The 21,931-nt window shown below is 64.5% G+C and overlaps 5 protein-coding genes across 12 annotated transcripts; 2 read left to right on the top strand and 3 right to left on the bottom strand.

Annotated features, from left to right (window-relative positions):
- The first annotated feature begins 763 nt into the window (after positions 1-763).
- VPS4A (vacuolar protein sorting 4 homolog A) lies at positions 764-4,066 on the top strand. The gene is made up of 11 exons (XM_067004161.1): positions 764-961; positions 1,126-1,237; positions 1,338-1,485; positions 1,576-1,637; positions 1,811-1,930; positions 2,100-2,256; positions 2,433-2,581; positions 2,707-2,788; positions 2,912-3,131; positions 3,219-3,359; positions 3,656-4,066. The coding sequence occupies exons 1-11, from the start codon at positions 941-943 to the stop codon at positions 3,755-3,757; spliced, it is 1,314 nt and encodes a 437-aa protein (XP_066860262.1). The 5' UTR covers positions 764-940; the 3' UTR covers positions 3,758-4,066.
- Positions 4,067-4,223: 157 nt separating this feature from the next.
- On the bottom strand, positions 4,224-7,770 carry COG8 (component of oligomeric golgi complex 8). Of its 2 annotated transcripts, none has more exons than XM_067004158.1 (5): positions 7,457-7,770; positions 7,114-7,321; positions 6,133-6,951; positions 5,758-5,926; positions 4,224-4,456 (listed from the first exon to the last, which is right to left on the bottom strand). In XM_067004158.1, the coding sequence occupies exons 1-5, from the start codon at positions 7,768-7,770 to the stop codon at positions 4,299-4,301; spliced, it is 1,668 nt and encodes a 555-aa protein (XP_066860259.1). In that variant the 3' UTR covers positions 4,224-4,298. The 2 variants fall into 2 exon arrangements, with proteins under 2 accessions (XP_066860259.1, XP_066860258.1); XM_067004157.1 differs by lacking the exon at positions 4,224-4,456 and adding an exon at positions 5,181-5,668.
- Positions 7,771-7,773: 3 nt separating this feature from the next.
- NIP7 (nucleolar pre-rRNA processing protein NIP7) lies at positions 7,774-9,478 on the top strand. Its single transcript, XM_067004162.1, has 5 exons — positions 7,774-7,933; positions 8,580-8,666; positions 8,745-8,883; positions 8,958-9,098; positions 9,177-9,478. The coding sequence occupies exons 1-5, from the start codon at positions 7,878-7,880 to the stop codon at positions 9,294-9,296; spliced, it is 543 nt and encodes a 180-aa protein (XP_066860263.1). The 5' UTR covers positions 7,774-7,877; the 3' UTR covers positions 9,297-9,478.
- A 363-nt stretch (positions 9,479-9,841) lies between these two features.
- On the bottom strand, positions 9,842-13,765 carry TMED6 (transmembrane p24 trafficking protein 6). Of its 3 annotated transcripts, none has more exons than XM_048050492.2 (5): positions 12,729-13,459; positions 12,326-12,564; positions 10,973-11,099; positions 10,655-10,806; positions 9,842-10,299 (listed from the first exon to the last, which is right to left on the bottom strand). In XM_048050492.2, exons 1-5 carry the CDS (start codon positions 13,024-13,026, stop codon positions 10,075-10,077), a joined length of 1,041 nt encoding a protein of 346 aa, XP_047906449.2. In that variant the 5' UTR covers positions 13,027-13,459; the 3' UTR covers positions 9,842-10,074. The 3 variants fall into 3 exon arrangements, with proteins under 3 accessions (XP_047906449.2, XP_047906450.2, XP_047906448.2); XM_048050493.2 differs by having other exon boundaries at positions 10,158-10,806; positions 12,729-12,836; positions 13,317-13,765; XM_048050491.2 differs by having other exon boundaries at positions 10,158-10,806.
- A 145-nt stretch (positions 13,766-13,910) lies between these two features.
- TERF2 (telomeric repeat binding factor 2) lies at positions 13,911-21,492 on the bottom strand. 5 transcript variants are annotated; one of them, XM_048050489.2, is made up of 10 exons: positions 21,223-21,492; positions 20,860-20,955; positions 20,561-20,691; positions 20,193-20,279; positions 19,509-19,655; positions 18,727-19,100; positions 18,059-18,286; positions 16,557-16,642; positions 15,804-15,856; positions 13,911-14,862 (listed from the first exon to the last, which is right to left on the bottom strand). In XM_048050489.2, exons 1-10 carry the CDS (start codon positions 21,464-21,466, stop codon positions 14,704-14,706), a joined length of 1,605 nt encoding a protein of 534 aa, XP_047906446.2. In that variant the 5' UTR covers positions 21,467-21,492; the 3' UTR covers positions 13,911-14,703. The 5 variants fall into 5 exon arrangements, with proteins under 5 accessions (XP_047906446.2, XP_047906442.2, XP_047906444.2 ...); XM_048050485.2 differs by having other exon boundaries at positions 18,059-18,442; positions 21,223-21,491; XM_048050487.2 differs by having other exon boundaries at positions 18,059-18,442; positions 21,286-21,490.
- Positions 21,493-21,931: the final 439 nt, after the last annotated feature.

Genomic DNA, 21,931 nt, shown 5'->3' with positions numbered 1-21,931 from the left:
ATGCATGCTGGGTGTGTGCTGTGCACACTGTAAGGGCTGCAGTGTGTAAGGTGTGTGCACTGTGTGTGCAAGGCACGCACACTGTGTAAAGGTGCGTGCACGCTGTGTAAGGGCTACACACTGTGTAAAGGTGCGTGCACACTGTGCAAGGGCTACACACTGTGTAAAGGTGTGTGCACTGTGTGTAAGGCACACACACTGTGTAAAGGTGTGTGCACACTGTGCAAGGGCTACACACTGTGTAAAGGTGTGTGCACTGTGTGTAAGGCACACACACTGTGTAAAGGTGCGTGCACGCTGTGTAAGGGCTACACACTGTGTAAAGGTGTGTGCACACTGTGTAAGGCACGCACACTGTGTAAAGGTGTGTGCACACTGTAGGGGCTACACACCGTGTGAGGCGTGTGCACTGCGTGTGCACGGTAGGCACTGGGTGTGTAAGGGCTGCGCGCTGTGTGCGCCGTGCACGCTGTAAGGCACCGCACGCTGTGCAAGGTGCGTGCAAGCTGCGCACGCTGCGGGGTGTGCCCGCCGTGTAGGACGCACGCTGCGTGTCCGCACGGTGCCCGCACAGCGCCGCGCCCGCGCCCTGTACCCGAGCACGCGGGGCGGGGCGGAGCAAAGGGGGCGGGGCTTGGCAGAGGGGGCGGGGCTAACGGAGGGGCGTGGCTAACGGAGGGGCGGGGCTAACGGAGGGGCGTGTCCGTCGCGGCCCCGCCCCGCGGTCCCGGCGGCTGCCAGCAGGGGGCGCTGCCGCCGCCGCCGCCGCCCAGAGCCGCAGTCGCGGGCGGTCCCGGCAGGGCCCCGCCGCCCAGAGCCGCGCCGGGCCGGGCCGAAGCGGGCCGGGCAGGGCCGCGCCGGGCCGGGCAGCGCCGTTCCGTGCCGGGCAGGGCAGGGCAGGGCCGCGCCGCACCAACGGCGGCCGCCACCGTGCGATGCGATGACCACGTCCACCCTGCAGGTACCTCCCGCCCCGCCGGGACCGGCCGAGGGGAAGGCCCGGCCCTGCCCGGCCCCGGCCCCGGCCCCGGCCCCGGCCCCGGTCCCGCTGCGGGCGGCCGCGCCCCGCCGGCTGCCCCCCCGCAGGCCCCGGCTGACGGCGGCCCCCCCCCCCCCCCCCGGCAGAAAGCCATCGACCTGGTGACCAAGGCGACGGAGGAGGACAAGGCCAAGAACTACGAGGAGGCGCTGCGGCTGTACCAGCACGCCGTGGAGTACTTCCTGCACGCCATCAAATGTGAGCCCCGCCGCTGCACGGCCCCCCCCGGCACGGCACGGCCCCCCCGGCACGGCCCGGCCCCGGCGGGGCAGCGGGTGACAGCTCCGGGTCCCCGCAGATGAGGCGCAGAGCGACAAGGCCAAGGAGAGCATCCGCGCCAAGTGCGTGCAGTACCTGGACCGCGCCGAGAAGCTGAAGGACTACCTGCGCAGCAAGGAGAGGCAGGGCAGGAAGCCCGTCAAGGAGGCCCAGAATGACAACAAGGGGTGCGTGGGGGTGCCCGGGGCCCGGCCCGGCCTCAGCACCTGCCCTCCTCGCGGCACGGCCTCCCCTCACCTCCTCCCCCTCTTCCCCAGGAGCGACAGCGACAGCGAGGGCGAGAACCCGGAGAAGAAGAAGCTGCAGGAGCAGCTGATGGGTAGGGGGCCGGCTGGCCGCAGCGGGCGCCGTCGTGTGCAGCGCCCGAAGCCGTCGCAGGGGGTGGCTGTGGTGGCCGGGGCTCGGTGCCCGGGGGCGTCGGGCGGGCCTGGCTGCGTGGGGTTGTGGGGGGGTTGTGGGGGGGCCGGGGGGGCTCTCACCGCCGCCTCGCAGGTGCCATCATGATGGAGAAGCCCAACGTGCGGTGGAGTGACGTGGCTGGCCTGGAGGGAGCCAAGGAGGCCCTGAAGGAAGCCGTGATCCTGCCCATCAAGTTCCCACACCTGTTTACCGGTGAGGGTCACCGGCAGCGCCGCGGCTGCCGCTCGCCCGTGGAGAAGGGCCTCGGGCCCCACGGCAAGGGGCAGCAGCAGCAGGGAGGTGACCCAGAGCAGCGGGGATGTATGTCCCTGCGGGCCCCAAGGTCCCTGCACAGACGCTTTGACGCTGGGCTCTGTCGCAGGGAAGCGCACGCCCTGGCGAGGGATTCTGCTCTTCGGGCCCCCTGGCACTGGCAAGTCCTACCTGGCCAAGGCCGTGGCCACCGAAGCCAACAACTCCACCTTCTTCTCCGTGTCATCCTCAGACCTGATGTCGAAGTGGCTGGGAGAGAGCGAGAAGTAAGCTGTCAGGGGGCTGTGGGCTGCCTGAGGGGCTGCTGCCAGGGCGGGCAGGGGCAGGAGGAAGCGGCGGTGCGTGGGGCTCGCACCCCTGGGCAGCGGGTGGGCAGTGTGGGGCCGGGGTCCCTCGCCCAGCGCTCGGGGCGTGGGGACCCAGCCCCTGCCTCTGTGCCCAGGCTGGTGAAGAACCTCTTTGAGCTGGCGAGGCAGCACAAGCCCTCCATCATCTTCATCGACGAGGTGGACTCGCTGTGCGGCTCCCGCAACGAGAACGAGAGCGAGGCGGCCCGGCGCATCAAGACGGAGTTCCTGGTGCAGATGCAGGGTGCGTGGGGCTCCCCCGGCGGGTGCGCTATGGGGTGAGGGGGGGATACGGGGCAGGGTGGGGGCTGGTGGAGCCAACCCTTCAGGGATCCCTCTCAAGCGTCCACCCTCTCTTTCCCGGGGCAGGTGTGGGCAACAGCAGCGATGGGATCCTGGTGCTCGGCGCCACCAACATCCCCTGGGTACTGGACTCGGCCATCAGGAGGAGGTGAGCAGCACGCAATTCCTCCGCGGCGCCCCAAAACGCGGCACCACACTGTGCCCCGCGGGGCTGCAAGGTCTGGCAGCAGTGGGGGGCGCATCCCCTGACCCCCCCCCGTGCCGCGCTCAGGTTCGAGAAGCGCATTTACATCCCGCTGCCCGAGGAGGCGGCGCGCGCCCAGATGTTCAAGCTGCACCTGGGCAACACGCCGCACTCACTGACGGACGCCAACATTCACGAGCTGGCCCGCAAGACCGAGGGCTACTCGGGGGCTGACATCAGCATCATCGTGCGGGACGCCCTGATGCAGCCCGTCCGCAAGGTGCAGTCGGCCATGCACTTCAAGAAGGTGAGTGGGGGGCCGGGGGCTGCCCGCTGCAGGGGGGGTGGGTGCTGGCCCCCCCCCCCCCCCCAGCACCGCCTGCCTCCGCGCCAGGTCCGTGGTCCCTCCCGCACCAACCCCAACCTCATCGTGGACGACCTCCTGACGCCGTGCTCGCCCGGGGACCCGGGGGCCATCGAGATGACCTGGATGGAGGTGCCCAGCGACAAGCTGATGGAGCCCATCGTCTGCATGGTGAGTGGGGCTCCGACCCGGCCCCGGCGCTCGGCCGCGGCGAGGCCTGGCCCCGGCACAGCAATGCTGCAGCCCCGGCCCTACCGGTTCCTCCTCCCGAGCCACCGCCTGCCTCGGGGACTGGCGGAGGCGCGTGGTGGCTTCAGCAGGCTCAGCACCTCATGCGCTGAAGCAGGCAGCCCCAGGTCCCCCCCCGCCTGCCCTGCGGTGGCACCCTGGTGCCCGGTGGGGACGGGGGCACAGCCTCAGCACGCTGCCGCCCGCTCTGAGCGGCCGCCCGCCTCCCTGTGTTGCAGTCGGACATGCTGCGCTCCCTGGCCACCACCCGCCCCACGGTGAACGCCGAGGACCTCCTGAAGGTGAAGAAATTCACAGAGGACTTTGGGCAGGAGGGATAAGGGCCGCGGCAGCAGGCGGTGGGGCTGGGGCACCCGCACCCCCCTCCCCGCGCCCCGGCAGGCGGCCGTGCCAAACAGGCTCACCCGCAGCTCACAGCTCAACCCCGCTCACTTCAGCACCCGGCGGGGCAGGGGAGCGCTGCCCGGGGCGGGGGGCTGACACTACTGGGTCGGGGGGGGGGCCCAGTGCAGCCGGGCGCCCCTCCTACCGCTCCCCTCTCTTCTTCCTGCTCTTTTTTATTTTTTAAATTAATGCTGCTTCGGGTTCTGTCTTGTTTATATGAAAATAAAAACAATCCAAAAGCTTCAGACGCTGCCCAGCCGCAGGACCACACCCCCCACACACACTTCCCCTGCATCCCCCCAGCCAGCAGCCTGCGCCCCAGCCCCTTCCCTCCCATGGCCTGGGTGCTGCTGGGGTGGGGACGAGGCCCAGCACACCCCAGTTTGCAGACAGGACACGAGGCAGGGGGCCGCACCACGCTCTGTATTGCCACGATGAAGCCGTGCTGGGGGTGCCCGGTGCCGCTGCCGTGTGGCGTCAGTCGAGGAGCTGGCTCCAGGCGGTGTTGGCGAAGGTGCGGCTGTCCATGCGGTCGATGAAGAGCACGCCGTCCAGGTGGTCCAGCTCGTGCTGGATGACGCGGGCGGCCCAGCCCGACGCCTCCCAGCTCACCGGCTGCCCGCTCTCGTCCACGCCTGCGGCGGGAGAGCGGGGGTCGGACCGGTATCGGACCGGGAAGGGGTTTGGGGGGGGGGATCGGTGGGGTACAGGGGGAGCCGTACCGGAGACATGCACGGCCCAGTGCCGCGGCACGCAGGCGGAGAAGCCGCGGAGGCTGGCGCAGCCCTCGGGCGCGGTGACGAGGCGGGCGTCGAGCACGCGGAGCGCGGGGTTGACGAGGACGCGCAGCGGGAAGGGCTCGATGCGCTGGGCGCTGCGCAGCGCCGCGGGGTAGCGGCTGCAGCGGGCGGGCGACAGCTCGGCGGCGAAGACCCGCAGGGGCACGCCGAGCTGCGGGGCGCTCAGCCCCACGCACGGGCCCCGCCGCAGCCCCGCCGCCAACGCCGCCGCCAGCGCCCGCAGCTCGGGGCTGCCCAGCTGCTCCGCGGGCACGGCGGCGGCGGGGGCGCGCAGCACCGGTGTGCCCACCTGGCACGGCTCCGAGAAGGGCGGCACGGGGGGGCCCAGCACCCGCCGCCGCAGGGCCCGCCAGTACGAGCGCTCCCGGGCCCCCCACGAAGCGTCCCCGCGGCACCGGGAGCCCACCGGGGCCGCCACCGGGCGCAGCCGCCGCACCGCCACCGCCATCTTACGGACGGACGTGACGCGGGGGGCGGGGCGGGGGCGGCACCGGGAGCACCGTGGGGAGGCACCGAGAGGGAGGACGCGGCCCCACGGAGCACCAGGAGCAGCCCCAGGCACGGCGGTGGCACGGGTTTATTGCTGCGGGCACGGCGCGGGGACACACCGGGACGGCGGGCACGGGCCCCACAACGCGTCCCCGTGGAGCAACCGGGGCTGTCCCCCCCCCCCGGCTGTCCCTTTTCAGCTGTCCCCGGGGCAGCCACACGCAGGGACAGCCGTGTCACCGTGTCACCGTGCAGCGCAGTCCCTTCCCCGCTAGCTCACGGCTGGCGGCGCGTCCGGCAGCAGAGCCCCCGCTGCGGGGTCCGCGGGGTCCTCCTGGCCCTGTGCTGCCGGGGGCTCCCCCACCACGGCACCCTCCTCCCGCTGCTGCGGTGGGCACGGAGCTGGAGCAGGCACAGCGCTCTGCGGCACCGGCTCCTCCTCGCCCGGCAGCGGCTCTGCCTCCCGCGCTGGCAGGACGGCGGCCAGCAGCTCCCCGATGGCGGCCGCGTCGACGCAGCCCAGGCGGCCGAAGCGCTGCAGCTGGGCTGGGGGAACGCCTGCGGGACACAGAGAGAGGGCTGGGCACGGTCCTGCGGCACGGTGCCACCGTGTCCCCGCCACGACACCTCCCACAGCAGGGCCTTACCCAGCGCCTGCGCGATCTGGGCCGGAGGGAAGAGCACCTGGAGGCAGCGGTTCAGGTAGGGGAGCAGATCTTCCAGGAACGCCGTGCAGAACTGGACAAAGAGCTCCTGCTCACGGCCGCTGAACGCTGCCTCCTCTGCCCGGTGGAAAGCCAGGATTATTTTGGTCACCTGAAGGAGGAAGACAGAGCCATTAATCCTGTTAATCTCCAAGGGCCCAGAGAACCCCCCACGGGAAAACAGCCGCTTCTCTTCCACGGTGACCCAACCGCTTAGACAAAGGCAGTATTTCGGGCACGAAGAGACCGTCCTCGTTTTCTGCTGCTCTGCCAAGACAAAGCAGGAGCTGGGCCCAGCTCCGAGCCCCAGCACCTCACCTTGCTGAGGGCGTCCTGCAGGCAGGTGGCCACGTCCTGGGCCAGGGCGATGGGGCAGCAGAGCCGCAGGTCGTTGAAGGCGACCAGGAGGCTGTTGAGGAAGCAGGCGAGGGGCGGGAAGTCCAGCAGCACCATGGGCGGCTGCAGCGTCCCCGGCTGGGCCGTGGGCACCGGCACGGCCGCCGCGCTGCCCAGCACGGCCGGGGCGGAGATGAGCGTGTAGGAATTCATCTCCTCCTGGAACTTCTCCACCGCCTCCTCCACTGCCTTGCCGAAGGTGGCGGCGGCGACGCGCTGGAAGATGGGGGCCAGCTGCCCGCGGAAATCAGCCCCCACCCTGCTGAAGGAGAGGCCGAAGTACATGCACTGCCCCAGCAGCGAGTCCAGGCGGCCGCCCACCCCTCGCTGCAGGTCGCGCTCCAGCACCTGCAGGAACTCGGAGACCTTCTGCAGCACCCAGCCGTGGAAGATGGCCCCCTCGTTGAGGGTGGGCTGGTCGGGGGCCAGGAGCGGCTCCTCGTCAGAGAAGATGGCACGGTACTGAGTGACGATGTCAAAGAGGTGGACGCGGCAGGCCTCGACCGTCTTGGTGAGGTGAAAGTAGGGGTCGTCCTCGGGGATGGAGGCCTGGATGGAGCGCAGCCAGGCGTCCCGCGCCTGCAGGAACTTGATGCGCAGCTCAGCCTCCGTGAAGACGTCCATGCGCCGCAGGTAGCCGATGACCCGCAGGCAGGTGGGCAGCGGGATGTTGGTGCGGAGCTGCTGGATGAGCTCGTTCAGCATCAGCTGGGTGGACTGGCGCACCTCGGCCACGATGCCCTGGGGAGGGAGAGAATCACGGAATTGTAGGGGTTGGAAGGGACCTCGAAAGACCATCGGGTCCAACCCCGCCGCCAAAGCAGGTTCCTTGGAGCAGGCTAAGAGGGAACTCAGCCGCGGGGACCGGGTGACGGCAGCGCGGCGGGTGCAGGGCGGGCGCACCTGGATCACGGGGATGCTGCTGTGCTTCTTCTCCAGCCGCCGCACGTAGGCGGCCAGCTCCAGCGCCTCCTCGTAGTAGCGGTTGCGGACGCAGGTGTCCATGAGCTGCGGGATCTCCAGGATCTCCAGGATCTCCGTGTGCCGGTTCAGCGTCAGGCTGTTCATCCGCCGGCTGCAGGCGATGGCCTCGGCGTCGCGCACGAAGTTCCTGCGGGGACGGGACGGGATCAGCGCGGGGGTCCCGTGCCCCGCTCGGGACCCCCCCGGCCTCCTCTCCCCGTCCCCGGCGCTGACACCGGCTCCCGGCGCTCCCCCCCCCGCCCCGGTCCCCCGGTGCCCGCACCGGCAGGCGTCCTGCAGGGCGGGCAGGCGGTCCAGCAGGCTGCCGAGGCGGCTCTCGATGCCGCCGAAGCCTCGGCCGGCGCGCCCGGTGCACTCCGCGGAGCGGATGAAGGCCCGGTAGTGCTCGAAGGCCAAGCGCCGCGTCTCCGCCCCGACCCGCGCCCGCTCCGCCGCCAGCCGCGCCGGCTCCCGGCCCAGCTCCGCCAGCCCCAGCGCCGCCAGCTCGGCCACGTAGGCGGAGAGCTGGGCGCCGCCGGGCCCCGCCGCCGCCGGGCCGCGCAGCCAGGCCAGCAGCCGCGCCTCCTCCGCCGCCATCGCCGCCCCCGCCGCCGCCGCCGCCGCGGGTTCCGGCCCCGCCGGTTCCGGGTCTGGCCCCTCCGGTTCCGCTTCCGGCCGGGCCCCCGCGTGCGCGGCGAGGGGAGATGCGGCCGCTCACCGAGGCGGAGACGCGGGCGGTGTTCGAGAAGCTCGGGAGATAGTGAGCGGGCACCGGGACCGGGGGGGTGCTGGGACCGGGGGGGCACCGGGACCGGGAGGGCAGCGGGACCGGGGGGGTACTGGGACTTGCGGGGGGGGGGTACCGGGATTGGGTGGGGGCACCGGGACCGGGGGGGTACCGGGATTGGGGGGGGTACCGGGATTGGGGGGGGCACCGGGACCGGGGGGGCACCGGGACCGGGGGGGTACCGGGACGGGGGGGGTACCGGGACTTGGGGGGGGCGCACCGGGACCGGGAGGGCACCGGGACCGGGGAGGTACTGGGACCGGGGGGGTACTGGGGGGGGAGCACCGGGATGGAGGGGGAGCACCGGGGGGAACCAGAACGGGGGCTACCGGGACGGCACTGGGATGGGGGGGGCACCGGGGGAGGGGGGCCACCGGTACGAAGGTTACCGGTGGGGGGGAGGGGGGCACCGGGACAGGGTTACTGGGGGGGGAAGTACCGGGAGGCACCAGGCAGGAGGCTTTGGGGGGGGGAACTGGGAGGCACCGGGCCGGGGCACCGGGACCAGGGGAGGGCACCAGGATGGGGTCGAGGGCTCGGGGCAGGGGGGACCAGGGGGGGACACGGGGGCTGGGGCCGGGCCGTTGGCACGTGGGGTCGGACGCCGCCCGTCCCGCAGCATCGGCGAGAACATCCAGCTGCTGGTGGAGCGCCCCGACGGCACCTACTGCTTCCGCCTGCACCGCGACCGCGTCTACTACGTGAGGTGAGCCGGGGGCCGCGGCCGGCGGGGGCCCGTCCCTGCCGCCTCGCCGCCCCCCTCAGCCCCCGTGTCCCCCCGCAGCGAGAAGCTGCTGAAGGGGGCGGCCAGCATCCCGCGGGACAGCCTGGTGGCGCTGGGCACCTGCTTCGGCAAGTTCACCAAGACGCAGAAGTTCCGGCTCAACGTCACGGCGCTGGATTTCCTCGCGCCCTACGCCAAGGTGGGGCGCGCGCTCCCCCGGCCGGCTCGGCCCCTCGGCCCCCCTGCCGCTCACTCATGGTGCCTCTCTTGCAGTACAAGGTGTGGGTGAAGCCCGGCTCCGAGCAGTCCTTCCTCTACGGCAACCACGTGCTGAAGTCGGGCCTGGGCCGCATCACGGAGAACACGGCGCAGTACCAGGGCGTGGTGGTGTACTCCATGGCCGACGTCCCGCTGGTGAGCCCCGCGCCTCCTGCTGCCGGGCACGGGAGCGGGGGTGCAGAAACCTCCCTTTGCTCTCTTTTTCTTCCCCAGGGGTTTGGGGTAGCTGCAAAGTCCACCCAGGACTGCCGGAAGGTGGACCCCATGGCGATCGTGGTGTTCCACCAGGCCGACGTCGGGGAGTACGTGCGGAGCGAGGACATGCTGACCTAGGGGAGCGCAGGCGCTCGGGAGCTGTGAGCGTTTCTGGGCAGAAGGGACTTGTCCTGCCCCCTGCGTGGCAGCAGCGTGCAGAGCTGCCAGGAGCTCACCCCGGGCAGGGGGCTGTCCCCACGCACGGGAGGAGGCACCAGAGCTGGTGCTGCGGTTGCATAAAGCCTGATCCTTCCCCCAAAGCTCTGTCGTCTCGTGTCACTTCTCAGCCTTGATGCCTGCCTGGGGTTGAGGCATCCCCAGTGGTACACGGGGGGTGAACCCCAAGCAGCACAGCGCCTCGTGAGGCTAGGCAGGTGAAGCCAGAGCAGGGCCCTCCCTGCTGCGGGTTGAGCTGTCGCAGGCTGACGGCTCTGTTACGGGAGGGAGGAAGAGGGCAGGCAGCTGCCTGCAGGGCAGGTTTCGCCCCAAAGGCTGGTCCGGAGGGAGGGCAGCCAGCGCTACCCCCTCCCTCAACAAAGCAAGCGTGTTAGAAGCCTTTTTTTATTGGGTTTGTAACCAAAAAAGGCAGGTTGAGACACTGCCTAAAAGCGGGTAGACACAGAACAAACTGCTGCACAGATACAAAGGGGTGTTCTGTTTATTTTGGTTAGGAGGTAACTTCAGTTAAGGCAGGGCTGGAGCTAGAGGCGGGGTGAGCTCTGCTTCCAGCCGTGCCAGCTCCCAGCGCAGGATCCAGGCTCTCCCCCCTCTCTGCACACAGCAGGAGGGGCTGATGCAGCTCGGTCCCGGTGCTGCGGGCAGAGGCAGGCTGAGCGCCGCTCCCGGCGGGGCGCTGTCAGCACCTCGGCTTGCTGGAGCCCTGCACGTTGAAGAGACGCTTCAAGAAGTAAAGCTGCAGGGCCCCCGAGAGGACGATGACACAGCTCTGCGCCATCGACCAGCAGTTGACGTAGTGGTAGTTGGACTCGAGCAGGAAGGAGTCGGCCCCTTTCCTCATCCGGGCAAAGTTGTAGAACCGCCACATGTGGAAGATGTGGAGCTGCAGCTTGCGAATGCTGACCTGCAGACACAACGCCGCGGGAGAGGAAAGGAGGCGCTGCAGCGGGGGGCTCAGCACCGAGTTAAGCTGCAACACGTCAGGCAGTGACAAACGCCCTTCTTGGGTCCCTCGGGAAGGACTTGCCCAGCCCCGCAGGACTGCTGGAAGCCAGCCCGTGAGCAGCACGCTTGGCACACCAGCGCAGGGCCCGCGCTGCTACCCAACCTGGATCCCGGTGGCCAAAGCCGAACACCGCTGGGATCCTCCATTCCCAGGATGGGGCGGGCAGCCTCGCTGCTTGCTTTATTTCCAGCCCATTTGGGGTCTGCCTGACACGTGCTGTTTCAAAGCGCTCTGTGGTGGAAGCGGCACCTACCTCGATGGCCTCCAAGGTGTCATTCAGCTGCCTCCTCTCTGCTGGCTGCTCCCTCTCCACGCTGAAGCCATCGTAGTAGACGCCAAAGTTGAGGTACACCTGCATGAAGCCGAAGTGGTTATGCTGGTTGTCCAGGCACAGCTGGTAGAAACCTGCAGAGAGAAGCGGGGAGTTTCGTTCCCTGGGTGGCAGAGCTGCAGCTGCTTCAAGCCAACGCTGCAGGGAGGGTGCCCGGGGAGCTCACAGCCCCCAGACCGCAGGCAGCAGCCTCCCAGCTCTGGTGGGGACCAGGGCAGCAGGGACCAGGGCAGCAGGGACCTGTCTCCCTGGTGGGGAAGCTGATCTGTCCTCGCACGTCCTGGGAAGCGCCGATCTGGAAGCCGTTGGGGTCGCTGGCTGTGGCCAGGATGATCCTGCTGTTGGCGAAGCCCGTCGCCCGCTGGACCTGTAGGCAGGGGATAGCAAACAGTGCCCTGCCCCGTGGGGGTCCCGTCCCCACCCCGCAGGGCGCTGCCTAAGGGTGTTTGTGTGCCCAGCTCTGCACCCAGGGAAGCAGAGAGTGGAGTGAGTGGGGCAGGAGCCCAGCAGGGTGCCTGGGGGGGGGAGTTTGGCCATCGCTGGGGAGCCAAGGGTGCCGGCTGTGCCCCAAGGCCAGGAACAAAAATGCTTGTGTGAGCTGCCAGCTGCAAGTAAAGAGGAGAAAAACAAAAGCCAAAGATACGGCACTGAGAAATTTAACCCTGAGCTGAGGTTCCTTGTCCCCGCTCCTGGTGCTCACGCAGACCTAGGGTTGCTGTTGGTCCCCGGAGGGCCAGCAAGGCTCCACGCACACCATCAGCCCCGCAGAGCAGCTCCCGGCGCAGCTCCCTGCTGCCCACAGCCGCTGCTGTCGGTGCTCGGGGCTGGGCGAGCACTCGTTTGGGGACAGAGCTGGGCTCGTGCTAAGTCCCCACGTGCGAGCACCGCACGGCCGCTGCCTGGCGCAGGGTGGTGGCTCTGCCCCGCTCCCCTTCAGCCAGGGCAGTGTAAACAGGAGATAAAGGGGCTGGAGTTTCCCTCGTGGGAAGGAGACCAAGCACAGGGAGAAGCAGATATGGCTGTGTGGGGACCTTCAACGCCCCTTCAGGTGCTCCGAGGAAAGCCGAGGTCTCCTGCAACGGCCTCCAGCAGCTCAGTGAAGGGCCGCGCTCCCAAAGAGCCAGCTGCTCGTAAACCTGAGCTCCCTGAGCTCCACAGCTGGAGCACTCAGCATCTGCTTGCTCCGCACCTACTTAGGGTTTTAGAGCAGGTACTTGAGGAAGAAAAAAGGATTGATAATGAAAACAAAGCTGCCTCAAAAAAAAAGTCTCAGTCCGCAAGAGCAGCCATCCGAGTCACCGCAGCCATTCCCCAGCGCAACCAAGGCCCTTCCCCACGCGGGGCAAACCACCTCCGCCCCGAGGACAGCACGTCTGGAGCTCAGCCAGCACGTGGCCGCCATCCTGCAAGGTAAGGGCCCCTTCCTTCCCTGCACCTGCCTGGACCAGGCAGGGGGAGACGTGCCCGCTGCAGGACCCGCCAGCTGCCGCTGGCCATAGAGCCGCTGTGGGACTGACCCAGCGCCCCGGTCCCAACCCCATTAGCAGAGGCACCGCGCTTACAGCCTCGCCGAACCCATCCCGCAGCGCTCACCTCGTAGCTGAAGAAGAAGTTGCCGCTCTGGTGTGCGAACTGCCAGAAGCACTCGGTGGCGCCGGCGGTGACGATGACGGCGAAGTCGTAGCGATCCACGCCGCGGAACGGGGGCTCGTCGCTGGACCCGCTCAGGGGCTCGGTCATGGGGCACCCCGCGGGGCCCGGCAGCCCCAGGAGCAGGAGAGCCAGCAGCAGCATGCTGCGTCCAGCCTGCAGCCGGGGCAGGAGCAGGGAGCCTGGGGGGGGGTAATCATTAACGGCGCCTGCGCCGCCGCTCGCTCCCCGCTGTCACCTGGCAGCGCTGGGGCTGGCGGCAGCAGGAGCGCGGAGCAGGCTCCGCTCCTCGAGGTGCTCTCCGTGCACGGCGGGGTCGGGCTGCTGTTCCCACGCTGGAGCTCACCCAGCTGAACCCTTCTGCTGAGGGTGCTGCGAGGAAGCGCCGCGGTCACCAGCAGCAGCTCCTGGAGCACAGCGCCGGTCCTCCTGCTCCCAGCCGGCCTCGCCCCTCCTGCAGAGGAACCGCAGTCCTCGTGAGCGAGATGCCTCAGCACAAACGTTTCACGCCAAGAAGCACGCGCAGCCCTTCGCAGGCCGGCTGAGCAGGGCGCGTTGCTGCCCCGCTGCTCTCCTCTGGCACACCGGGGGTTTGCCCGGGGCAGCCGGGGCAAGAGCCCGGAGCAGGGGATGGGAGAGAACATGGAGAACGCACTCTGTGCCCGTCTCCTCTTCTTCCACCCGGGCGCACTGCGGGCTCTTCCTCACACTGGCGATTCCTGCCCCAGCGCTCGTTTCTTCTCACCAAGCCTGGAAGGAGCCCTGCAAGCTCAGGGCGGTCCTGTCCGCCTGGGGCTGCTCCAGCACACGTGAAGGAGCTGCAGGAGCAGCGGGGCAGGGAAACGCGCAGCCACTGACAGGTGGCGGGGGAAGCTCGTGCCAGCAGCTGCTGAAGGGCAGAGGGGAAGCCAGGTGTTTCCAAGCAGACTCCTACCCAGCACTGGCTCCAAAGGAACGTGGCCACAAAGCCACCCGCACCTCCAGTCCCGTGCCGCTGATTTCCTGTCTCTGCAGAGCCGACCCTTACGGGGGCGTTGCGGGTTACGTCTGCCGCGCCGGCACACGGCCATCAGCGCTTTCACCCTGGCACCTCCGTTCCCTCACGAGTCCGTGCAAAGCTGGCTGCCTTTCAGTTGGCAGCACAGGAAAAGTGAAAACACCACAGGGTAATTAGAAGAGTAACGAGCTTGACCGGGCTTCCCCAGCATTTCTGGAGCTGCTATTTCACTGACACCACCGAGAGCCACCGGGGGTTGCTTTTAGGAAACGCCTGCCCCTCTGCCCTTTGACTTCAACGGAAACACAGCCCAGAAGGTGATGCTTCATGTCCGTGCCTCACTCTGCACCCTCAGGGCATCTCTGTCCCACCCCAAACAGCTGCTGATGCTTCCTGAGCTGGCTGCGCGCGATGCAAACTGGGAACCCCCCATTTCTGGGGCTGTGCACGCCCAGGGGCCAGCGAGCAGCCAGTGCCCCGAACCACCTCGCTTCCATCGGGGCGGCACAAGTTCACACACTACAACTCTGGTACTCAACAGGAAAGGAACTTTATTTTACAGAAGATCGTCCAGACCTGGACTCCAAGCCCTGGGCCCTGAAGGCAAGAAACAGAGCGCTCACAGCTCACGTGCTTGCAGGAATCGCGCACGGAGGATGTTACCAGGGAGGAGACATGCCAGTAAGGGAGAATTTAAGTCATGAAACACTGGACTGTTTAACATGGAACTAATCAACATTTAAGTACTGAAAAAGATGTTGGTAACGACTCAGAAAGCAGAGAGATTCTCGCTCGCAGACTAGACATTTACAAAGCAAAGAACTGTGGGAGTAGAGCAGAAACTCACCTTGCCTACAGCTCTTCAGCCCAGAAGCTCTGGGGCTGTGTTGCCCCTCCCACAAGGGAGAGATGAAACAAAATTCCAACAGTTAGACAAATTAAAACACAAATAGCCACTGATAAAGTTCTCCTGTCACTTGACAGTATCTGAACAGAGAACGCATCTCAGCAGCACATCAGGTTGGTATTCATTCTGCAAAGGCTGCAGCGGTCAGGTGGAGAAGGAAGTCCCGACACAGCCCATCTCCAAGCACACGCAGCTTCTACCAACCGCAGAAGACCTAAACCTCCTATCTACAACTCAAGAAACAAGACTCTTCGGTTCTTGCCACACGTGGTTCTATCTGCTGCAGCAGCCTCTAGTACCAAAAGCCAAAATCCCAAAGCTGCTGTGCATCAGGGAAGAGCGCTGCAGCTCCTATTGCTCTGGTCAATCTTTCAAAACAAAAACAGTTTTGCACTGAAGATCCCGTGGCTCCCAGCTTCAGAGCATCCCCAGCCTTTTCATGGTCCGCCAGCGATCCTTGATCATCACCGATGTGCGGTTCTGGAAGGGGTATTTCTGGCAGATGGACTTCCATCTCCCTTCTCCGTACTTCTTTACTCCCTCTTTGATCCACTCGCTTTCCTGCACCGTCCATTTCTACAAAAGAGCAGGTAAGCGGCGTTCTGTGAGTAAAGCGCAGTTGCGGGAAGGAGCTGCATTTTGCTGGGACTGCACTGCATCTCCTTCCCGGGGAGTCAGCTCTCCTTTATCACCTGTGCTAGGGACACGGAAGAAAGGCAGAGCTGTTCTGACAGCAGCACGTGCAACACCCAAAAATCACTTGGCTGCAGATGTGCTCTCATTTCTAACCAAGAATCGCTGAGCTCCAGCACAAGCTCGAGAGCAGATGTGCTTCCCAAAACATAACGCTGATCTCACAAACGAGGAACGACTTGTTCACGCAACAGCAAGCGGAGATACTAAGCACTCACTGCCTACCTCCCGCACAGCAGCACAGATTTAGTGCTAAACCTGCAAGTTCAGCTCTGCAGGTCCCCCGGTTTTTGTAGGGGAGGCAAATCAGGAGCTGCAGGAAGCAGTCACGGGGAACAAGGCGCTGCACTGCGGACGGCAGCACAGGAGCCAGCTGACATTCACCTCCAGGTACGGCTGGCAGAGTTCCTGGAAGCTCCTGGAAGGTAACAGTAGGCACAGCAAGCCTACTTCTGAGGTGCACGCAGGAAGGAAAAGGGACTTTGCTCCGACACCCGATGCCTGGCACGTGGGAGGCACGCAGCTCTAGCCAGCTACCAAACCGGGCTGCTTTAGCAGGGAAACTCACGCCAGCTTGGCGAACGTGAAGATCTGCACAACGCTGACAGAGCCCAGACCCCGCAGCACTGGCCTCAGCAAGAATCGCCCCCCAGCCCAGCCCCCTGGGCTTCGTTTGAGGCAGGGCAGCAGCTGCCCTGCTGCGCTGAACTGCACCAGGGAGTCCCCTCACCAACACGTAGTGCAGGTCATTGACAGTTTGCTCTTCTGTAAAGACACGTTCTCATTTCAGACCTTACAGAAAGGATTTAAGGGCTCTACATTACCTGTTTCTTGGAACCAAAGACTCCAGAGTTGTGGCCATTTCGCTCAAGTAACACTGGAAAACAAGACAGGAGGATTACATTTCACAGTAACTCAGGACATGGACGCTCCCAGGAGACTGCCTCTGGCTTAACCGCTGAACTCTGCAGTCAGCCTACAATAAGAGCGTCCCATGACAGACAATAAAAACAAATTCCTTTGTCCCTCACTTCTCTGCAGCCCGTTTCAAGCCCCAGTTGCTTTATGGGAAGCTTCCCAGGAAGATCTGCTTTGTTTTGAACTAGCCAATACGTCAAGAAGAGGGGCAACCATCCAGGACGCAGCTACGCCATATGCCGAGGCTGGAATCAGGCGTCCTGGAACCAAGCCCACCCCCTCTCCCCAGCAGGGCCAGCTAAGCTGCGCATATACGTGCAGAGGTAACTGGACTGGAAAATCAGTCTGGCTGATAAAGGTAAACTTAACCCTTATTTCGTGGCAATAAAAGCACGAACAGGGAAGGAGCTGTGTTGCCAATATTTACAGCCTGTAGTTCAAGCAATATTAGTCTGAAACCTGAACAAGAGTTCTTGGCACGCGTTTCAGGTTAGAGGTACAGAAACCAAATGCCTCAGTGTTGGATATCTCGCCATTTTGTTGGGCTCCTACAATTTCTGGTTTCAAAACTCACACAGAGGGTAGCACGGCCCCCGTGAACAAGCCACAAAGCCAGAATTATCCTCACTTAGCACCTGTGAGAGCAGCTCTGTACCTACCCACACCTGAGAAGAGCTCTTCCTCATCACTCCAGCTGTCCTTTTGTTCTTCAATATGTAAACTGCTCCACTTTCCTTTGCGGGACCTGAAAGCAGGCAAGCATTTACTTCAGCTAACAGCCAGGAACAATTTGGGGGCGGGGTGCAGGGCCAGCAGGAGCACAGCAGGCAGGCTCGCGGTCAGCATGCGGGGCAGAGAAGCGTACCAGGAAGCAAGGAACAAAGCGGCCACCCCCTGCTCTCCCCTCGGCGTGGGGATGAGTTAGGAGCCCCTACAGTGTGCGTCACGGGCCCAGCCACGAGCAGCACCCTGTACTTTGTGACCAGCACTTCCAAGAACAAGTGAGCAGGTGTTAGCGACAGGTGAACACCCGCAGCAAGCAGCCACAACGCGCGTCCCAGGCCATCGCCTACGGCTCAGAATAAAGACCTCTCCTAGAGAGCTGCAATGGACCAAAAAAAAAAAAACCAACAACAAAACCAAAAACCACTGCCGCCACCAAAACACCATGAGGAGAGAAAGTGTCACCGCTTGCAAGTCTTTGAAATAGGAAACTGAAAACTCGCAGATGACCCTGGGAAGCGGACGACGTGCCTGCGGGGTGATCTCTTCTCAGCTCTGACAACAAGCTCAGCCCCGAGCAGCGCCCAGCAGCAAGGTGCTCGAGATCTCACCACCACCACACCAGCGCCTCTACCTGCAGCCACTCCCCTGCGCTTCAGAGCAAGGCAGCCCGTCTGCGAAGCCAGGCTGCACAGAACAGCTGCACCTGCACTGCCCTCCCTTCGAAAGCCAAACTTTAGGTTCTTAAGTCTTCACCCAGACCAGGGGAAGGTGTGTTACCGTTCTGAGCACATCAAGCTACCTTCACACAAACCTCCCAGCTTTGCTGCCGGGGATCCAAACATCACCACTGCCTGCTGCGCACCTTCACTAGCCAGAGGACAGCAACGTGAGCAGGAAGCTCTGTTACACCCTCGCTACGGCTTGCAGAAGGAAATACTCCTGAGACTTTGCTCAAGTCTCACAGCAGAATTAATTTCAGATTCCTGCCAGTAAGCGTACTTCGCTGTTATCTGTGGGAAATCCCTAAAATACCCCTACCTCCTACAGCGCAGTCATTTCAGCTACAAGGTAAGAGGAAAGCTGCAGCCAGGGGTTTCTTACCCAGCAGAGGTTTCAGGAAAAAGAGCACGAGCTGAGCACTGCACTTCTCGGGGCAGGGGGGGGTTACCCAGCTGTGCCCGCTGGAATTGCCACCAGCACTGAGTGCGCTACATGACTCGCTGCCAGCGAAGCTGGGTGATTTTCTCACCTCTAGTAAAGGAACGATGAGCCCTAAGGACCGTTTACTTTACCTAGCTCCACATATGCTGGTGGGCAAGGATGGGCAGTATAATCACCCTGAATTAAGGGGTTTTGTCGTTCCCTTTACCAAAGGCAGCTGCAAGTCAGAACACTGGGTGCAGTTAGGCTATACCACAAGAGACAGGCTTCATACTTGGCACTTTCAGCAGACTCGTGCTGGTTAGGCAATTTCTGAACGGATTTAGAGGCAGAAGACACAACTGGCTCCTGGGAAGAGTCTGGGCTTTCACTCGACTCGTTGCTCTGGTTGTCTTGCTCCATGACAAGTTTACTTATGGTCAAGCGTTTGACCTTATTGGGGATTTCAGGAGGGTCTGAGATCTCAGAATCTTGATTTTCCTCTTCTTTCCGTCTCTTGTTTCTGTGGGATACAGAAGGAGACAGTTGCTTGGGGAAAGAAAAGTCTGTTTCATCCAGTTTGGTGAAGAGCGCATCCGAATCCCGGGAGTCTGACAGGATCTTGAAAGCTTCTCTCAGAACAGAAATCCCATACGTGGTTACAGTTCCAGAGGGCTGCCTACAAAATAAACAAAACTGAGCAGCTTGTAAATGTTTCACCACAATGGCTCCGACATCACTGACATCAGGCTTTTCTGCCATGCAACCCTCAACAATTCACCGCGACCCCAGGGTGCTAACACCTCCTGAGGAGGGCGCTCCCGACCCTCCCACGCACACCGACACCCCCGGGGCGCCCAGGAACCACCTGAAGCACGCGGACACCAACCACCACTCCACGGGAGCAAGTGAGACCTGCCGCCAACTTTTATCCACCACACGGGGCCAGATTTCTCTGCCCACCTTTCCGAGTCCCTGGAAGGCTCTTCTGCAAGCTCTGGAGCTGCTGCTGCTGGCTGCTCGGATATTTCCATGCATTCTGAAACATCTTCCAGGTTCTTAACCGCCGCTATTATGTGCTCAGGAGCTGCTGCAGGGTAACTGCTTTCTTCCATGGGCTCAGGAGCTCCTGCTGGGTCCTCTGCCCTCTCTGCAGGGCTGGGTGGTACCGCCGTGTTTTCTGCAGTTTCTGCAGGCTTTGGAGCTCCTGCTGGCTCCTGCTCCATTCCTACGGGCTTGGGAGTTGCTGCCTGGTCCTTGGCCCCACTCGCAGATCCAGGAGCCGCCGATGAGCGTTTTGGTTCTTCAGCACGTTCTGAATTCAAAGTCTTCATCATCTTTGACAGGAAAAAAGCATGTAACCATTACAACAATGGCTCCCCACAACACCACTCAGTTTTTACCTCCTCCCTAAGGCATTTTAAGCTGTTACTTGCAGCCCAGCGGGCACTAGGCGCAGAGTTCATGTCTGCCAATTAAAGCCTGCAACGTGGTTTGAAAACCATGCTCAGCTGTACAAGCCTTTTAGGAACAGGCGATGTCAAGTAGTTTAGATTTAGCCCTTTGTTAATCAAGTGTCTGAACTCTGCAACTCACGACTCCAGCGAAGGCACGCACAGGCCGAATCACTGAATTCCCTTGTCGCATGGGACAGGAAGCGTCAGCTCTCCCCAGATCTCCACCTCACGCCACCGCCCTGCTGCCCCTGCAGGAGCGGAAGCCGGGCGCGCGGGGCAGACACACACCGTCACCAGCACCGGCTCGGAGCTGTCCACGTAGGTCTTCAGGAACTGGAACATGTCCTGCTGGAAGTCCGCGTACGAGAAGTCTCTGATCATCGGATGAGTGTGGTTCTTCTGCCGGATGATGGCCTGCAACTCCGCCTTCTTTTTCTAGAGAAAAGGCAAGAACATTCGGCAGAGTTACCAGGGGTTTAGATGAGAGCTTCGGGAGCGTGGCTCTGGGCAAAGACCAGAACCCTTCGGACGCCCTGCACGCCCGGCTAGCTCACACTGCCACGAGTCTGGGAAGAGGCCGGAGGCCCAGGAGATCCACCCAGTGCCAGCAGTTCTTTTCTGCCCGCACAGCACGCCGCCTACAGCAGCAGGAGCGGGGCCTCCAGCTCTCAGACCCAGCCCTCCTCACCAACCCGCGCTCTGCACAGGCCGGGCTGAGCTTGCCCGAGGCCGAGGAGGAACGTGAGGGAACAGGAATAGAGAGGGAACTCTCAATGACAGCTAGAGCAATACTCAGCGCTGAGGGTTCACCTTCCGTTTCATCCCCCCCACTCTCCTCTTTTTCACGTTTACCCCAGGGGCTCACTTCTCAGGGAAACCTTTTAGGCCTGCAGCGGGAGTCACAAGCCCCGTGACATCCCGTAGGACATACCCGACAGTCCTCATCCACCCTACAGTCAGATGTGGGCTCACCTGGACCCTGGGATCCTTCCCCATGTACCTCTTTAGAATTGCTGAAGCTTTGTCAAACTCTCTGTTTCTGATGCAGACGATAACGGCCTGCAGAAGAAAAACCAGCAGTTTCTCTGTTGGCACTGTGTTAACCGTACAATTAACCAGCTTTAGGAAATCACGTGTAATAGTCAGCCCGGGCACGCGGGTCGCAGCTTAGTGCCAGCTCACACGGAGAGCCGAGCTCTGCCGTGACACCAAGGCATGTTTGCAGCCCACTCGCTGCTACCCCAGTACGTGACAGGTGACAACTCCTGCTGCTGTTTATTCAAGAGCACAACTGAACCAAAGGCGAGCAGACAACTTATTAAACAAGAAAGAAATCTTACAGCCTCCTTCAGCATTTTCTGCATGGGTTCCACCTTCTTTTCTGGCACGCTGAATTCTTTCTGAAACAGCTGCAGGATGCCCATTGCTGACTCAAGAGGAGTGAGCTCCATCTCTCTATCGAAGCTGCAATCTAGAAAAAAATCAGTTTGTGAAGCGGACGCAGACACGGGCGCGCTCGGTCTGAGCTCGGACGCTGCAGCTACGGCGGTGGAGGGGAGGCCGAGCAGCCGCCGGGCGCCTGCAGAGCGCGGTGCCCGCGGGGCCCTGCAGGAGGCCGTCCCGGCGCCGAGCGACCCACCTAGGTTCTCGCCTTCCTCGATGCGGGACAGGAACTGCATCACGCGCAGCAGCTGCACCACGGGGGGGTGCTTCTCCAGGGGCCGCACCAGCAGCGCTGGGGGCGAGACGGGGGCGGGGGTCACGGGGGGGTGGCGGGGGGGTACCGGGGGCGGGGTTAGCGGGGGGAGCAGGGGGGTACCGGGGGGGGGGGGGGCTGTTACCGGGGGGGCGGGTTACCAGGGGGCTGTTACCAGGGGGGCGTTACCGGGGGGGGAGTTACCGGGGCCGTTACCAGGGGGTGTTACCGGGGGAGGGGGAGGGGAGTTACCGTGGGGGGGTGTTACCGGGGGGTGTTACCGGGGGCCGCGACCGGGGCCGTTACCTGGTGGTGCCCGCGGCCTGGCCCCACGCCGTGCCCGCCCTCCCGCCGCCAGTCCCGGCGTACCTTGCATGACGTCGCGGAGCTGCCGGAAGTCGCGGTTCCTTCCGGCGCGGTAGGCCGCCACGGCCTGGTGGAAGTAGAACTGCAGCACCCAGCGGTTCATCGCCTCCTCGCCCCGCGCCGCCGCCGCCGCCGCCGCCTTCTCCCGCCGCCCGCCAGCGCCCCGCGCCCGCTCGCCCGCCATCGCGCCGGAAACGGAGCGCGGCCCCACCGGAAGTAACGACAGAGCCCCGCCGCGGCGCCTACAAGTCCCGGCGTGCCCCGCGGCACCCGGTCCCGCCGCGGCGCCTACAACTCCCGGCGTGCCCCGCTGCACCCCCGCCGCGCCTACAACTCCCGGCGTGCCCCGCGGCACCCCCTCCCACTTCCCGCCGCGCTGCCGCCCCCTGCCGGCCGCCCCCGTCACGGAGCTGCCGGTGGAGGCGCGAAGCCGGCGCTGGGGGCCGGGGCCTGCTCCGGGGGGCGGGCGGGTGCTGCCCGGGGCCTCGGGGGCAGAGGAACGTATGGCTCCCCCGGCGGGAGGCTGCCCGGGCAGGGGCAGGGAAACACCTGAACCCTCGTCGGGCGGGGGGGCACAGACCTGGGGGGCCGTGAGGTGACGACGATGCGCTCTGGTCACAGCACCTCGCCGAAGGGGTGTCGTGGCTTT

Source organism: Anser cygnoides, chromosome 12 (genome assembly GCF_040182565.1).
Source record: "Anser cygnoides isolate HZ-2024a breed goose chromosome 12, Taihu_goose_T2T_genome, whole genome shotgun sequence".
NCBI classification, from domain to species: Eukaryota; Metazoa; Chordata; class Aves; order Anseriformes; family Anatidae; genus Anser; species Anser cygnoides.
This window is presented reverse-complemented; position numbering and strand designations above follow the sequence as displayed.

Coding starts and splice junctions, on each gene's coding strand:
- VPS4A (XM_067004161.1), top strand. CDS start 941: ATGACCACGTCCACCCTGCAG. Junction 2,257..2,432: donor TGGCTGGGAGAGAGCGAGAA/GTAAGCTGTCAG, acceptor CTCTGTGCCCAG/GCTGGTGAAGAACCTCTTTG. Junction 2,789..2,911: donor GACTCGGCCATCAGGAGGAG/GTGAGCAGCACG, acceptor TGCCGCGCTCAG/GTTCGAGAAGCGCATTTACA.
- COG8 (XM_067004157.1), bottom strand. CDS start 7,770: ATGGCGGCGGAGGAGGCGCGGCTGCTGGCCTGGCTGCGCGGCCCGGCG. Junction 6,952..7,113: donor GCAGCATCCCCGTGATCCAG/GTGCGCCCGCCC, acceptor CTCCCTCCCCAG/GGCATCGTGGCCGAGGTGCG. Junction 5,927..6,132: donor TGCAGGACGCCCTCAGCAAG/GTGAGGTGCTGG, acceptor TTCCTCCTTCAG/GTGACCAAAATAATCCTGGC.
- NIP7 (XM_067004162.1), top strand. CDS start 7,878: ATGCGGCCGCTCACCGAGGCGGAGACGCGGGCGGTGTTCGAGAAGCTC. Junction 7,934..8,579: donor TTCGAGAAGCTCGGGAGATA/GTGAGCGGGCAC, acceptor CCCGTCCCGCAG/CATCGGCGAGAACATCCAGC. Junction 8,884..8,957: donor TCCTCGCGCCCTACGCCAAG/GTGGGGCGCGCG, acceptor CCTCTCTTGCAG/TACAAGGTGTGGGTGAAGCC.
- TMED6 (XM_048050491.2), bottom strand. CDS start 13,026: ATGTTCTCTCCCATCCCCTGCTCCGGGCTCTTGCCCCGGCTGCCCCGG. Junction 12,565..12,728: donor CAGCAGAAGGGTTCAGCTGG/GTGAGCTCCAGC, acceptor ACCCCCCCCCAG/GCTCCCTGCTCCTGCCCCGG. Junction 11,100..12,325: donor ACTTCTTCTTCAGCTACGAG/GTGAGCGCTGCG, acceptor CCCTGCCTACAG/GTCCAGCGGGCGACGGGCTT.
- TERF2 (XM_048050485.2), bottom strand. CDS start 21,466: ATGGCGGGCGAGCGGGCGCGGGGCGCTGGCGGGCGGCGGGAGAAGGCG. Junction 20,280..20,560: donor AGAAAATGCTGAAGGAGGCT/GTAAGATTTCTT, acceptor TTTCTTCTGCAG/GCCGTTATCGTCTGCATCAG. Junction 16,643..18,058: donor GAGTCTGCTGAAAGTGCCAA/GTATGAAGCCTG, acceptor GCCTGCTTTCAG/GTCCCGCAAAGGAAAGTGGA.